Source organism: Charadrius vociferus, unplaced genomic scaffold, assembly GCF_000708025.1.
Source record: "Charadrius vociferus isolate BGI_N301 unplaced genomic scaffold, ASM70802v2 scaffold134, whole genome shotgun sequence".
In the NCBI taxonomy this organism is placed as follows: domain Eukaryota; kingdom Metazoa; phylum Chordata; class Aves; order Charadriiformes; family Charadriidae; genus Charadrius; species Charadrius vociferus.
The window spans coordinates 5,858,571-5,872,198 of NW_009648333.1; the positions used below are offsets into that span (position 1 = coordinate 5,858,571).

Sequence of the window (13,628 nt, forward strand, 5' to 3'; positions counted from 1 at the left end):
GAGGCCGGTAACGGTCGTTGGGGGGCTTAGCGCGCGCTTCGCGGTCACGGACTGGAGAGGGGACGGGGGGGGAGGGAAGTGCGCGCAAAGCGAGACCCAGCGGCACAACTTGGGCGTCGAGTGTGCGAACTGAGGTGCAAAAGTGGATAAAACTTCCATTCGGCAACTGATCGCTTATTTATTTATTTATTTCCGTAGACCTGAAACTTGGTAAAAAAGTTAACGAAGGTAAAACGAAAGAGGTGTACGAGCTGCCGGACATGCCGGGGTGCGTGCTTATGCAGTCGAAAGACCAAATAACGGCGGGGAACGCGGCCAGGAAGGACCGCATGGAGGGGAAGGCTGCCATTTCCAACACCACGACCAGCTGCGTCTTCCAGCTCCTCCAGGAAGCCGGTGAGTATTTCAAAGGTGTACTACAACATCTCGCCTGTGTATTGCAGATCTTGTCGCAAAGTGGTGTTGCTTCTATATATTGGTTTATCCTGCCTTAAGGCTCCGATGTGTCTCTTCCATTAGTTTTTAGTTACGCTTTTCCCTCTGTTACTACGGAGCTGGGTGGGCAACTTGTTTGTTTGGAGCGTGAGGCTGTCTGAAATAATCCTCTAGGATGAGGGCTAACGGCTTCAAACTGGAGGAGGGTAGATTTAGAATAGATATGAGGAAGAGACTTTTCACTCTGAGGGCGGTGAGACACTGGAACAGGTTGCCCAGAGAAGTTGTGGCTGCCCCATCCCTGGAGGTGTTCCAGGCCAGGCTGGATGGGGCTTGGATCAACCTGGGCTGGTGGGAGGTGTCCCTGCCCATGGCAGGGGGGTTGGAACTTGACGATCTTGAAGGTCCTTTCCAACCTGAACCATTCTGTTATTCTAATGGCAGATAACGCTGTAATTATTTCTTCTGGCTGTTTGGACAGACCCCTTATCCTCCACTCCAGTCTGGTCTTCCCTACCCCACACCCCCTTCCCTGTAACACCGGACTGCATGCATTTCGCCTTTCTTACTACCCCTGCCTCCATAGAAGTCACTGCTAGCTAGTGGCTCTACCAGACTATGGCTAAGCTGTGTGACATTTGTGTTTGAAAGTTAAAAGATAAAATTAGAGTAGCCTTTTATCCTTTTCATCCTCTCTCTGTTTTGTGTGCCAAACCAATGTAAAGTTTCTGCACGCTTTGTACTTAAACACTTACGAGGACTATATCGCAAATGCATATTTTGGTCTGTATTGAATCTATTGGGAAGGTAATGTTTACTTTAAAAGACTCAAATTATTTCTGATGGAGAAGTGAGCTTTCATGGAGTACATGGCTAACTTGAGCCACTCAATTAAGTTTTGCACCACGCTTACAAAAATAGAGCCAGTATCTTTTGCTTTGAGAAAGCATTTTGAAGTGTCTTTGGCTGAGAAGTTTGCAAGATGCAAAGAGGAATTTGCGCTGGTGGTTTTTTTAACTTGAGTCTGCAAACAGTACTATAATACAGGCACTGGTAAACTTGGTTAAGACAGCTTGTAGCTGAGTGCTCGGTGCACTTTGAAGCATTCACACAAAGATTGCTTCAGGTGCCAGCTGAGTTACTCTAAAAGTTGCATGATCTGTTGTAAAGTGTAGTAATAGTTCTCAGTCAAACAGTGAAGTCCTAGTGTGTTTGTATGTGGGGAAGAGAAAGATGGTTTCTGTAGAGTTATTTACCCATATTTCTTTGCAAGTAGTTCTTAAAATATGGGCTGAGACAAAGATATATCAAGTCATTCAGTATATAGTCACTGGCTTTCCTGGTAAGCAGTATTGTGCATACAGTACAAAGCAGCCTCCGAGGTATTTCTGATTATATTTGCAGTTGATTAAAACCACCAGTTGTCATTTAGGAACAATTAATGAGATATTTTGCCTAATTCTTAAATAGCAGTAGTTAAGATAACAATCAAAATATTTAATATCCAACAGATACAAACTTTAAATGTGAAGAAGCCATGCTGTGGACCTCTAAAAGATCCTTAAATGGCTTGTACTCAGTAATTTCAGGTGCTGTAGGAAAATATGCAGAGTATGCTGCAGCTCCATTTTAAAGCAACAAAAGAACTTTCAGGGTTCTTCTCCAGTTTGCTTATTTGACTGGCATAAATTGCAGATAATGTGAATGCCTTATCATAGAAGTAGTTTGTTTGCTTTGCGCAACTCTTCTTAACCTACTCTTGCAAAGGTGATGATTTACAAAGTCCTGTTAAAGTTTCTCTCCTTTATAACAGAGCTAATATCAGTCCTTCCAAAGCGTGCATCTGCACTGATTGAAAAATGTAGTAGTAAACCATGGGGGGGCCTTAATGCCTGGATTTAGAAGGGACTTAATCAATTATTTAATCATTCTGCCATGGAGGGCAGTGCAACAAAATTTGAAAAGTCAGTGTTAATACTGTGTTTTAACACTTCTTCCTTTGTGGCTCTGGGAGTGGAATGGGTACAGCTACTTCTTGGCTTGACTGGATGCAGCTCCTTTGTCTTCTGTTTCTGGCAGATGCCGATTGGGTTTGGCAGTTGTCTTGCCCTGGGGGGAGGAATATGGGACTTTCCTCAAGAGTGAAATTGAAAAAAGAGCCATTTTGCACTTAGAGTGCCTATCTGCACATGTTGGCTGTCCCTGTTTAATATGGGGCCAACTTAGAATTATGTCAGAAGGTTGACTTAAACATAAACTAATCTATGATGCTATGATTCTCTGACTTGCTGCAGCAGGTTTGTATGTGCATGCCCTTCAGAGTCTTAAGGTCTTTTGCCTAACAAATCACTAAGACCTAGGGCCCTAAAAAAATGTTTGTAATGAAAGGGAGGACTAAGTCATAATCCCCATCCTCCTTTATTAAACAAAGTAATAAAAGACTGCCACACTCCTTCTCCTTAACTCCTTTGAAAGCCTCCAATTACTGTTCCATGTATAATGGATCTTCCACCAGAGAGCATGATTGGGTACTTGGTTGCTCCTAACTTTTGATTAAAACAAACCATTGTGAGGGATAGATTTTTTTCCTTAAGGTCTATGAACAAAATTATTTGCAAGAATAAGATTTCTGAGCTACGAGTGAGCATAGTGTGATTAAAATCAGCAAAACTAATGACTTGTGGAAGAGAACTGTATTGATTGCCTTCTGCAAGGCCAGAGTGGGCTTAAAATACCCTGAAGAGATTGTGTGTTCCTTTAAGTCCAGAGAAGAACAAGGTTCAGTTGTACTTAAAGATATTTGACCCTTATTTTAACTGTGGAGTGTGCCTAGTGATGGAACTAAGCTGCCATCCTTATATTTAGGAATCAAAACGGCTTTTGTCAGGAAACAGAGTGACACGGCATTCATAGCAGCTCACTGTGAAATGATCCCAATTGAATGGGTGTGCAGAAGAATTGCTACTGGCTCCTTCCTCAAAAGAAACCCTGGTGTCAAAGAAGGATATAAGTTTTACCCACCCAAAATTGAGATGTTTTACAAGGTAAGTTTCCTTTCCTGTGATGTTAATCAAACTTACAGAGTTAGAACTCTGTATTATCTCCTTTAAAATGCTGACAAATAAAAAAAGGCAAGTAGTAGTAGTGGCTGACCAGTCCTCTTAGTAATGGTAGTTTTGCCATCCTAATGCTTTCTTGCATTCTTGTTTAACAGGTATTTTGTCTAAAGTGCATATAATGTAGTACTGGCTTACAGGGCTGCCAAAGAATAATAAGCCAAACTGTACATAAAATAGAAAATTGTTTTATTTATAAGGTATAGGGACTTCTTTGGCATAAACTTAACACATCACTTGAAACAGATGTGTTGATATATTTTAAGAAATTAAAATAAATGGTACTTGCATGGTGAGGGTAAGTAGCTAGCTAGCCACCTAGGATTCTGACCTTCTTTGGGAATGCACACTGAAAGAAGTGTTGTGTGAACTATGACCTAAAGTGATGTTTGTGGTGTACCCAGTCACTCTTGGGGGCGCTTTCCAAACTTGAAGTGCTTTTAAAGATGTTCAGGTGTTAAAGCAAGTATTTTCAATGTTGCTGCCACTATTTTTTTTTTTTTTAGTGCTAATCATAAAATACTAGCTTGAAGCCTGTATTTTTTGAAAACCAAACAAAACCTAGTATGATCTCCTAATGGTTATTTTCTGCTTATAGCAAGCTTCAATTACATGATGTATGTGTTTTGGATTTATCAACAGGATGATGCTAATAATGATCCACAGTGGTCTGAGGAGCAGCTAATTGAAGCAAAATTCTGTTTTGGTGGACTTACTATTGGCCAGACTGAAGTGGATATTATGGCTCGTTCTACTCAAGCTATTTTTGAGATCCTGGAAAAATCATGGCAGCCCCAAAACTGCACTCTGGTAGACCTGAAGGTATAAGAATCTGATTTCTCACGATCCTGGTTCTGACAGGAAACTTATCACTGCATGGTTCCTAAAATAGGATTCTGATTGTCTTTTTAGATTGAATTTGGTGTTAATGTTCTGACAAAAGAAATTGTTCTTGCTGATGTTATTGATAACGATTCATGGAGGCTGTGGCCATCAGGAGACAGAAGCCAGCAGAAGGACAAACAGGTACTGTTTTAATCTTTACCTTCTAAGTCAGTTGGGAAGGAGAATGAAAAAAAGTAAAACCCCATAGTCAGACCTCTGCTTTCAGAGTGGCTTTTACTAGGTAGCCTTATCTTGTTACGGAGTTGCTTATAGGGTACCTGATGTTCAATCCTGTTCTTATTAGATAGTTGATTATCTAGTTTATGGTAGAACAAAATCCTCTGCTTGTATATCTTCAATAGGAATGCCCAACAGCACTGTTGCCTGGAACTATTGTAATAAAATGGGTAGCTTCCAGGGGTAAAAATAACTTCTGACTTGTGCAGATAATGAAATAGCTGGACAAGTTGGTAGGAAGAATAGAAGCTTTGGTTTGTAGGTCTGCCTCCAAGTTTGTCTGTTTATTTGGAGTGCTGTCCTCTACTAGCAGAGATCTGGTGACACGTAAAAGGCATCTGCAGGGAGAATGCTTTTCTTCATTATTTATTTTGGTTAAGCTTGAATTCTCAATATTCAGTTGTCTCCAAGTGTTGCTAACAGATTGTGTCCATGAGGGCTGCAAACATAAGTTTGAAATAAAACTTGTCCTGTATTTAAACTTGTAGCAATTAACACTTGTCAAATAGCTCTGAGTTACCAGATAAGTAGTTATGAAAGAACTGGTTTGGGAATGCTGCTGCCATGGGGGTTGGTAAGTAACAGAGTATGGTAGGAACACAGACCCTGTGAGAGAAAGTGGCTGTAAGCCACAGGGGAAGATTGATCTCCGTTCTCCTTCCTGTGGAATTGCCAGAAACAGCTGAATATTTCAGTTGGGGTATTCCTATCAATTATGGTAGCAAAATGAGTGCTTTGTGCACCCAAAACATGTTAATGTCAGTTTTGTTTGTTTGTTTTTTCCTTCTCTTCAGTCCTATCGGGACCTGAAAGAAGTGACTCCTGAAGCACTGCAAATGGTTAAGAGAAACTTCGAATGGGTTGCAGAAAGAGTGGAGGTATTTTTTTTTTCTTATAAATTATATATCTAGGCTTTGATAACTGCACGTCTTCAATCCTGTTGACTGCTTTTCTTTCCCTTGCCCCCTCCCCCCCCCTTCACTTTTTCCCTAGTTGCTTCTGAAAACAAAGAGCCAAGGTAGAGTTGTGGTGTTGATGGGATCCCCTTCTGACCTCAGTCACTGTGAAAAAATAAAAAAGGCATGTGCAACCTTTGGAATTCCTTGTGAGTTAAGAGTGACCTCTGCTCACAAAGGGCCAGATGAAACCCTGAGGATCAAAGCAGAATATGAAGGTAAATGCCAAAGAACTACTGATTTGGATTGAAACAGTGTCATGTTCAAGAATGACTTGGCAACTTAAGGATTTGTGTGGGGTTTTTCCATTTCCAGCAAGCTGTTACAACGTTGTTCTACACTTGCTAATTGCATAATGACAGGTTATAGACTGCACTAAGCAATTATGGAGTAACGTATTGTCTTACTGCCCAGCGACAACTTCACTGCTCAGAGTCTAACCTCTGCTTTTATCCCTGTACCAAAACTACTTTTCCCAAGCCTTGACCATGTTAATGGTAGCATCTTGCTGGTGGCGCCGGCCCTTCTGAACTGAGGAGGAGCAATAGTTTCTCTACCTGACTCTGAATATTCTTATGTGTTATTTACAAGGCAGATGTTGGTCCCATCATGTTTTCCTGCCTGATTCACGAAAATATTCTTCCTCCTTATTTTAGATGCCATGAGGGGGGAAAAAAGACTTGATTTAAATTCTCATATTTATCAAGAAAACTCGACATCTCTTCAAAAGTGTTTATAGCCTAGCAGAGGAGATAAGAGCTGTTTATTTTTGTGGGAGTATACTTTCTACTCGATGAAACTAGAGATGTGGTAACAATAGTTAAGAAACACTTATTTTGAGGTGAACTGTGTCAGTTTTAAGGAGATGCCAGAGGTTTAATGGTTTATGTTCTCTACAAAGCTAAGCAGCACCAATTCCTCTGGTACTGAGACTTCCCCTCAGAGGCAGAGTAAGACATGGTAACTTCAGTTATGGTAAACAGTACCTGGGATTTAGAGCTGCAAGATGTAGAAGACCCTTCTGTAAAGGGGAAAGCTAGACACAAAATTGTAGTGCAATGTAACGTAATGGACAAAATAACTGTAAACAGAATTGTGGACTGGGATAAGTTTCTCACAAAAGCAAGTGGTAAAGAACAAAGTGGATTGCTTATTTCTGAATGTCTTCCTTCCTCTCCCAGGAGATGGAATCCCAACAGTGTTTGTTGCCGTAGCTGGCAGAAGCAACGGTTTGGGGCCAGTAATGTCTGGTAACACTGCTTACCCAGTTGTCAACTGTCCTCCGCTCTCAGCTGACTGGGGTACCCAGGATGTGTGGTCCTCTCTCAGACTACCCAGCGGTAAGATGATCTTCAGCTTACACTCCTGTTCTGACTTAACTCTGTTTTTGTTGTTCTATGTACATAACCTATGCAAACACACACAGAGCAAAACACTGGAAAAGTAGCTGGATCAGTACTGAACAAAGTCTTTAGAAATATCTTGCATACCATCTTTGACTTTCTGATGGCAAAAAAGCCCAATAAACAGTGCAAAGATTACATAGGGATAATCTTTAGGAAAGATATAAACCTTGGCTTATCCTTGCTAAACATTCCAGCTGGAAATTGGAATTAGTATTAATGGGGATTTAAATCATTGAATTTTGCTCAGTTACAGAGCTGCATTTTTCTTATGATCAAAGACGAAAAAATCTTTCTCCACAATCAGTGTAGGTAAGAGCTTAACTCTAACTACTACTTCAGTGCATTGCTACCTGTATGATTTTTAACTTCTGTTACTGACTTCAGTGGATGCTTGGCAAGTAGGAGGCCCAGCAGTCTGTCACTTGTGTATAAGGAGAGTCATTTGGTATGCTGGCTTTTAGTTTAAGATGCCATGAAGCAGCTGTATTAGAAGTAGTGGAACGTGTGATGCTTCACTAGCTTTAAACCTAGATCATGTGGTTCCTGGAGGCTGAAACAAACATTGTCTTAAATTGATCTACAGAGGCAGTGTTTTGTTTGACTATAGAATGTGCTTTGGTTAAGTGGCATTCTCTTCTCTGCAGGTCTTGGCTGTCCTACTACTCTGTCACCTGAAGGAGCTGCCCAGTTTGCTGCCCAGATATTTGGGTTAAACAACCATTTGGTGTGGGCCAAACTGCGATCAAACATGTTAAACACCTGGATCTCCTTGAAGCAGGCTGACAAAAAACTTCGGGAGTGCACCTTGTAAGTCATACTAACAAGTAACTCTTATTAGTTACGCAAAGATAATGGCGTGCATATTCTTCGTATTAGGATTTACATTTGGATGAGCTCAAAAGTCCTGCATCCTTTCTTATGGAAGAAAGCATTTTTAGAGCAGCAGATAAAATCTGTTGTGTCCTAATCCTTCCCATGTGTATTTTTTTTTAATATAACAACTTAGTAAAAGATGGGGAAGTAGTATTTTAGGTATGTCTTTCTGTTGCTCCAAAATGGTGCTGTTCTGCTTTTTAGTGTATACTGTTAACTACAGACTATGTCAAGAGAATGATTTGGTGCCATCTAAATAGAATTCAACTAGTCTTCTGTATTTCTGTAACAGTAATATTCTTCCATAGTAATAATGTATGTCTTGAACCTTATTAACTCAACTGGACATGCTAACTAAAGTCAGTGCCGATGCTGTTCTGCTTGCAATGATGGTATGCTTTCTTCAGCAATAAAATGGCAAGATATGCTATATTAATAGGAAAAGGGCCTGGGAAAAATGTTTTAAGAGCCTGAAATAAATACCTGCCTTATTTAAAAAAAGTATATACATACATGTGTGGTTTTTTTAAATGTCTGTGTATGTATAACCCATTGCTATCTTCTGGAATGATGTGATAAAGTTGATGCTAATTCTCTTGTTCGTAACAAGCTATAGATATGAATGGTTTGAGTGAACTGTAACTAGGCTTGTTACCTTTTTTGCTGTAACTCTTGCCTAGTCCAGTCTTTGCCCTTTTAAATACTAGGCAGATCTCTACCTTCAGTAGTTATAAAGGGCCTACGTGATGTTGTCAAACTGTCTTCATACACTTCAATAACTCTGGCTATTATATATCTATAGTTCCTCGCTCTGTTTCTATGGAAATGTTACTGAACTGAAGGGGGGGAATAAAGACTAAAGCAACAAACTACTGGGGGGAAATCTAAGCATGACTGTCTTGTCTTTGCACATACCAATCTTCTGAGTAGGTATGGTTCTAACAAATATGCAATTACTCAATGTATGTATCACTCATGCTTTTACAATTATAAATAAACTATTGAATTCAAAGCTTCTTTATGGAGATCTATTGAATAAATACACTCAAACTAGCCAACAGCATGGTACGTAACTTCAGGACCTTAAGTTGGGTAATAATCTTGTAAGAAGCATATGCACTAAAACCTTCATGGCATGGTATGATGTGACAGTCTTCTGAAAGATACTCTACTACTTGATTGGTAAGTGTCTCACTGTTACAGGACACTGTGGTGTTGCTTTGTTCCTAATGTACAGCTTTATGGTGGTGTGGTAGGTCAGGCTTACCCTGTAGTGTGGGTAACTGGATTAAATGCTGCTGCTGGCCTTCCCCTTCACAGGAGGGGACCACAATTTGTGCATAGCTGTACTGAAGAGCTCTAAACAGCGCTCTCAGCAGTGCTCTCTTCTGGAGTTAAGTGCAGGGGCTTTTAAATTGGTCAAAGCTTATACTAAAGCAAAATAACTAACTCTTCTGATTTTGAGAGCAGTTGGCTTTCTGATTAATTTCTAAATGAAATAGCAATAATACTGAGGGCTCGTGATGACAAAAGAGGTTGAAATTCCTTGGTGGCATACCATCTTTGTGACTTAACTTAAGATCATCAAGACAGTGTGTTTTAGCGAGCTGTTTACCAAGGTCATTCTCACCTGCATACTTAGGCTAGGACATCTGAAAGCATGCTGTCAGCTAGCTCTCTTTACAAGATAGTGGTATGCTCTTTGTTTGCTTGGGTGTTTGAATTGGATCATCTTATCTTATAATCAGACAAGAACCAGAGCCAGCACCTGTAGAGGCCAGTGCAGGGCTCCTTTCTACTGGTGGCAGCAGTCTTCTACCTTGGCTGTAGAACAATACATAACCTGAGGGGGAGGTTGCACAAGAGGTGAAGGTGTTGTTTCCTATTCTTCCCCTCCCTACCCCACACTACACTGGGTGTTAGCTCTGGGTAATCAGCCTGACAAGCTTATTAGTCACCTTACCACCCTAGCACCGTGGCCAGACAGACTGCCGCAGCCAGCCATGTGTGTCTCTTTCCACCCACATAGCTATGTTGTATTGCTGTCTCTGTACCATCTTTTCCTCCTCACAATAAAAAAATTGTAGCAGACAATGGGTTAAGTGTTACACCTGGAATATTCTGTACTGTCTGGAGTTACTTTACTCAGATTACTTGCACCCTGATTGTACTAACTTCATTTGCAAAGTTGTGCCAATCTGTGTTGGGCATGAGCCTGCTAAGTGCTTTAGTTGCCATAGAGATGGTCATTCTTCAGCCTTTGGATGGGGTGGGTTGTTTGGGGTTGGTTTTTTTTTTTTTGTGCAGTCTGTACTGAACTTTCAGAAGCAAACCCTTGCTTGAGCAGTTGCCTTGCAAAGACGGAGACACAGCAGCTAGTGTTGAGTGTATTGCTGTGATCAGCAGAAGAAACCTGTGACATCTGTCATATCTGCAATGACTTTCTATAGTTGCCCTAAGGGCTGAAGTGCTGCCTATCAGCTCTTCACTTGTTTAGCTGGAAGTTCGTTGCAGAGTTTTTGCTACGAAATGAAAATACTTGCCCTTGGTTCAGCATTCCAGCTCTGACACTGATGCAGGAACCCGAGTGTTTCTTCAGCCAGAAATCACTCTTGTAGCACTGAGCTTTTTTAAATTGGACAAAAAAGCATTCCAACAAATTCTTAAATAAAAAGTGCTTTTATGTTCACAAGAAATTACTACATAGAGCAGTTACTGAAACTTATTTGCATTTTTTAAATTGAGGTGGAATACCTGTAATGAAGACCTAATTTTTAAGCACCTGCTGTGGAACAAGGATCCTGATTAGATTATGTCCTAATTAGCAGAGTTACCTGCTTAACAGTGTAAGTAAGTTCTTTACAGATTTCAACAAGGAGCTGTTTAGACTTAGCTGAGGGCAGGACTTGTTTTACATCCTACACTGCTTCAGGTACAGATGAGAGGCAGCTGGTGTTCAGCCTTTGTAATGTCATTTCCTTTCCAAAGCAAGCTGACCCCGAACCCAAAAAAGCCATTCTGTAAAAGGGAAGGGAAAGCCAGTCATGCGTGGCTCCCACTGCTTGGTCCTCCATCCGCAGTTCAATGGTTAAAGCACCAGTGCAGGCACTGGAGGTGTGGTTTTAATGTCCTCTGCCTCTGGAGAGTTGTAAGAAGTGACCTGAAGGCCTAGGAGAGGCTGTGGTCTAGACTTCTTGGGGACGGCATTAAGGCAGTCCCTGTTTGTGAAGCCTTTCTTTTTGAAAGCTGTTATTCATACCCAAAGAAAAATCTTGACTGTTGCCTCACTACAGTGGGCTTTTGAACCTTTTCTCACAGCGCCAGTGATTTCTTTAGCAATGCAACTTAATTGTGAAATAGCGTCAGAAGAAAATCTTGCCATTATTAAAATAAAATCAGAGGCGCCTGTTGCACTGTATCTGTCATTCGCATTTTCAGAGCACACTTCCCTGTTCAAAATGCCAAGCTTACACATGAGAATGCTCAATTTCTGGGGTCAGACAAAAATAAGGTATAAAGTGCATTTGAACAATCAAGACTTGTTTCAAGCTATGTACAAGAGGAGAACTTCAAAGTTTTATAGAGGGTTGATTTAAAAAAAAAAAAAGAAAACAACAAACCACAAACCCTGAATTTCCTGCAGAGCTTAAGTACCTCTAGAATTGGGTTGCAGTGCCAGTTCCCAAATCCCTATTCCATTTCAGACCTAAGCGTGTGCGTTCAAAACTCCCCAGAGTTGCTGTGCAATGGCTACTTGAGTGAGCGGGACCTAAACCCACCATTTTTGGTAGGTAAGTCCCCTTTCCACTTAAGCGTCTGCTGTCAGGCTTTTGCAGAAGCAGCTGAGATCTCAACAGGGCAGAACAGCCTCTTACTCCTCGAAGCCTCATCGGGATACACAGTCAGGGTACCAGCCGGGATCCCAAAGCGTACCTATTCACTCAAAACAGGACATGCACCCTACAGGTTACCCATGTTATAAACAATTTAACCCCCTCTCTACTAGGGGAAAGGGATAAAACCTTTTCCCTTACTTCTTACAAGAATTCTTTAACCACCACAGGCATGCAGAGATCTGTAGGACGAGAAGATCTTTATTTCCCCATTTTTTTCCCGCTGTTTCAATTTGTTTCTTTAAATAACTGCAATGGGGGTTGGACCACGGACACGCTGCAGCTGCCTCTAGAGCTTTGGGGTTCTGCCGGAGGAGTCCTGTAGCAGGCCGTAGCCACGGCCCCCTGTCTTTCTGCGGCATGGAAATGAACTGATGTTTCACCGTCATCAACCATCAACTAGACTGGGAGCTTTCTGACGGACTGACTGCCTGAAGAGTACACCCTGCCTGTAAGGATCCTAGACTTGGAGAAGGCAGATTTGTTTTTCCAGACTGACTGCCTGAAGAGTACACCCTGTCTGTACATCCTGACTTGGAGAAGGCAGATTTGTTTTTCCCCATGGAAGGTAAAATTCAAAACTTGAAGAGGGAATTAATGTGTATTTCCTTGGAACTCAGCAAAAGAATTAACTATAACAGCTTTTCTCTCTCCCCTCCTGATGACAGATGTCATCACCAGTAGGAGGATATCTTGATAGAAAAATATTACAGCAAACAAGTTTTGCCAAAAGCTCAACAGATGCTTGATATTATCAAGCGTCAAGTTCAAGCCTTTTCAAGGACAGAGCTTTTGATGGGAAAGAACAGGTTATCTTTCACAGGAACATGGAGCTTCCGCGCTACCGGGGTTTCATCCTTCAGGGACAGCAGGCTGAAACCGCTGATGAACAGATCTGATAAACCAGCACAGGAAAGCGGATGGGCTGTGGCAGCCTCAGCAAGTAGCCCTCAGCCACAGCTCAGTAAGGTCTGATGCAATAGGAAAGGAAAAAAGAAAGGAAGGAAAAAAAGAAACCCCCCAAACAACCCTCCCCCACCACCTTACAGCAGCGTGAGGGAGAAGCTGGCCCACTCTGCCGAGCACCTTGTACGGATCTTTATCCTGATAAAAACGTTCTTAGCTGGCAGACTAGAAAGCTCCTGAACGCAAGAAACCAACACGCACACAAAGAGATGATATAATTAAGTTGTTTAAGACGCCGAGCTCCAGAGACTTTCTATTTGGATTGGAAAGTGAGGGTATTTGTCTTAATATAGCACAGCTCCCTGTCCCCAGTTTCCCATTGCATCACTTCCCTTTTCTAACACAGAAACATGTAGCAAACAGCCAGCCTCCCAGCTACAGCCGGTTCGTGTTCAGACTGCTTTAAAAGTTATTTCCTATACAGGACATTCTTCCGTCTCACGTACCAAACAAAACCCTCAACCAGAAGCGTATTTCTTTACCAACTTTTTTGTCTCTTAACATTGACAACTTTTTGTCCTAGAGCACCTGCCACATCCTCATGGGCACTCCTGGCTGCATTTAAGCAACTGCACTTGGACCATAGTACAATTACAATCCATGGTGAAATCCTGCTCTTGGCCTAGTAAAAGCAGTTGTAGTCATTAGTGTCCAGGAAAGCGTAACTTCACCAAAATCAAGGCCCAAATCTCATGGAACTCTTTATTTTGCTTTGTTTTGGTAAAGGCTTTAGAATAACTTACACACTAGCATTAAAAGTTCTGCAGCTTTATTTATTTTTATTTTGTTTAGTTGTATAAAAAGCACATAAATGAGAAGGCGATGGACAGATTTCAGCAAGTTACGAAGTGGTGTAGGTAC

General features: G+C 41.4%; 1 protein-coding gene across 1 annotated transcript in view; it reads left to right on the plus strand.

Moving 5' to 3' along the window:
* The window catches only part of LOC104286446 (multifunctional protein ADE2), an 8,982-nt gene extending 891 nt beyond the window's left edge, over nucleotides 1-8,091 (plus strand). The window contains exons 2-10 of the mRNA XM_009885039.1: nucleotides 4-122; nucleotides 199-396; nucleotides 3,301-3,479; nucleotides 4,194-4,373; nucleotides 4,464-4,577; nucleotides 5,468-5,551; nucleotides 5,667-5,847; nucleotides 6,811-6,969; nucleotides 7,680-8,091. Of these exons, the coding sequence (XP_009883341.1) occupies nucleotides 4-122; nucleotides 199-396; nucleotides 3,301-3,479; nucleotides 4,194-4,373; nucleotides 4,464-4,577; nucleotides 5,468-5,551; nucleotides 5,667-5,847; nucleotides 6,811-6,969; nucleotides 7,680-7,846 (1,381 nt within the window). The 3' untranslated portion in view covers nucleotides 7,847-8,091. The remainder of the gene's footprint in view (nucleotides 1-3; nucleotides 123-198; nucleotides 397-3,300; nucleotides 3,480-4,193; nucleotides 4,374-4,463; nucleotides 4,578-5,467; nucleotides 5,552-5,666; nucleotides 5,848-6,810; nucleotides 6,970-7,679) is intronic.
* The last annotated feature ends 5,537 nt before the right edge of the window (nucleotides 8,092-13,628 follow it).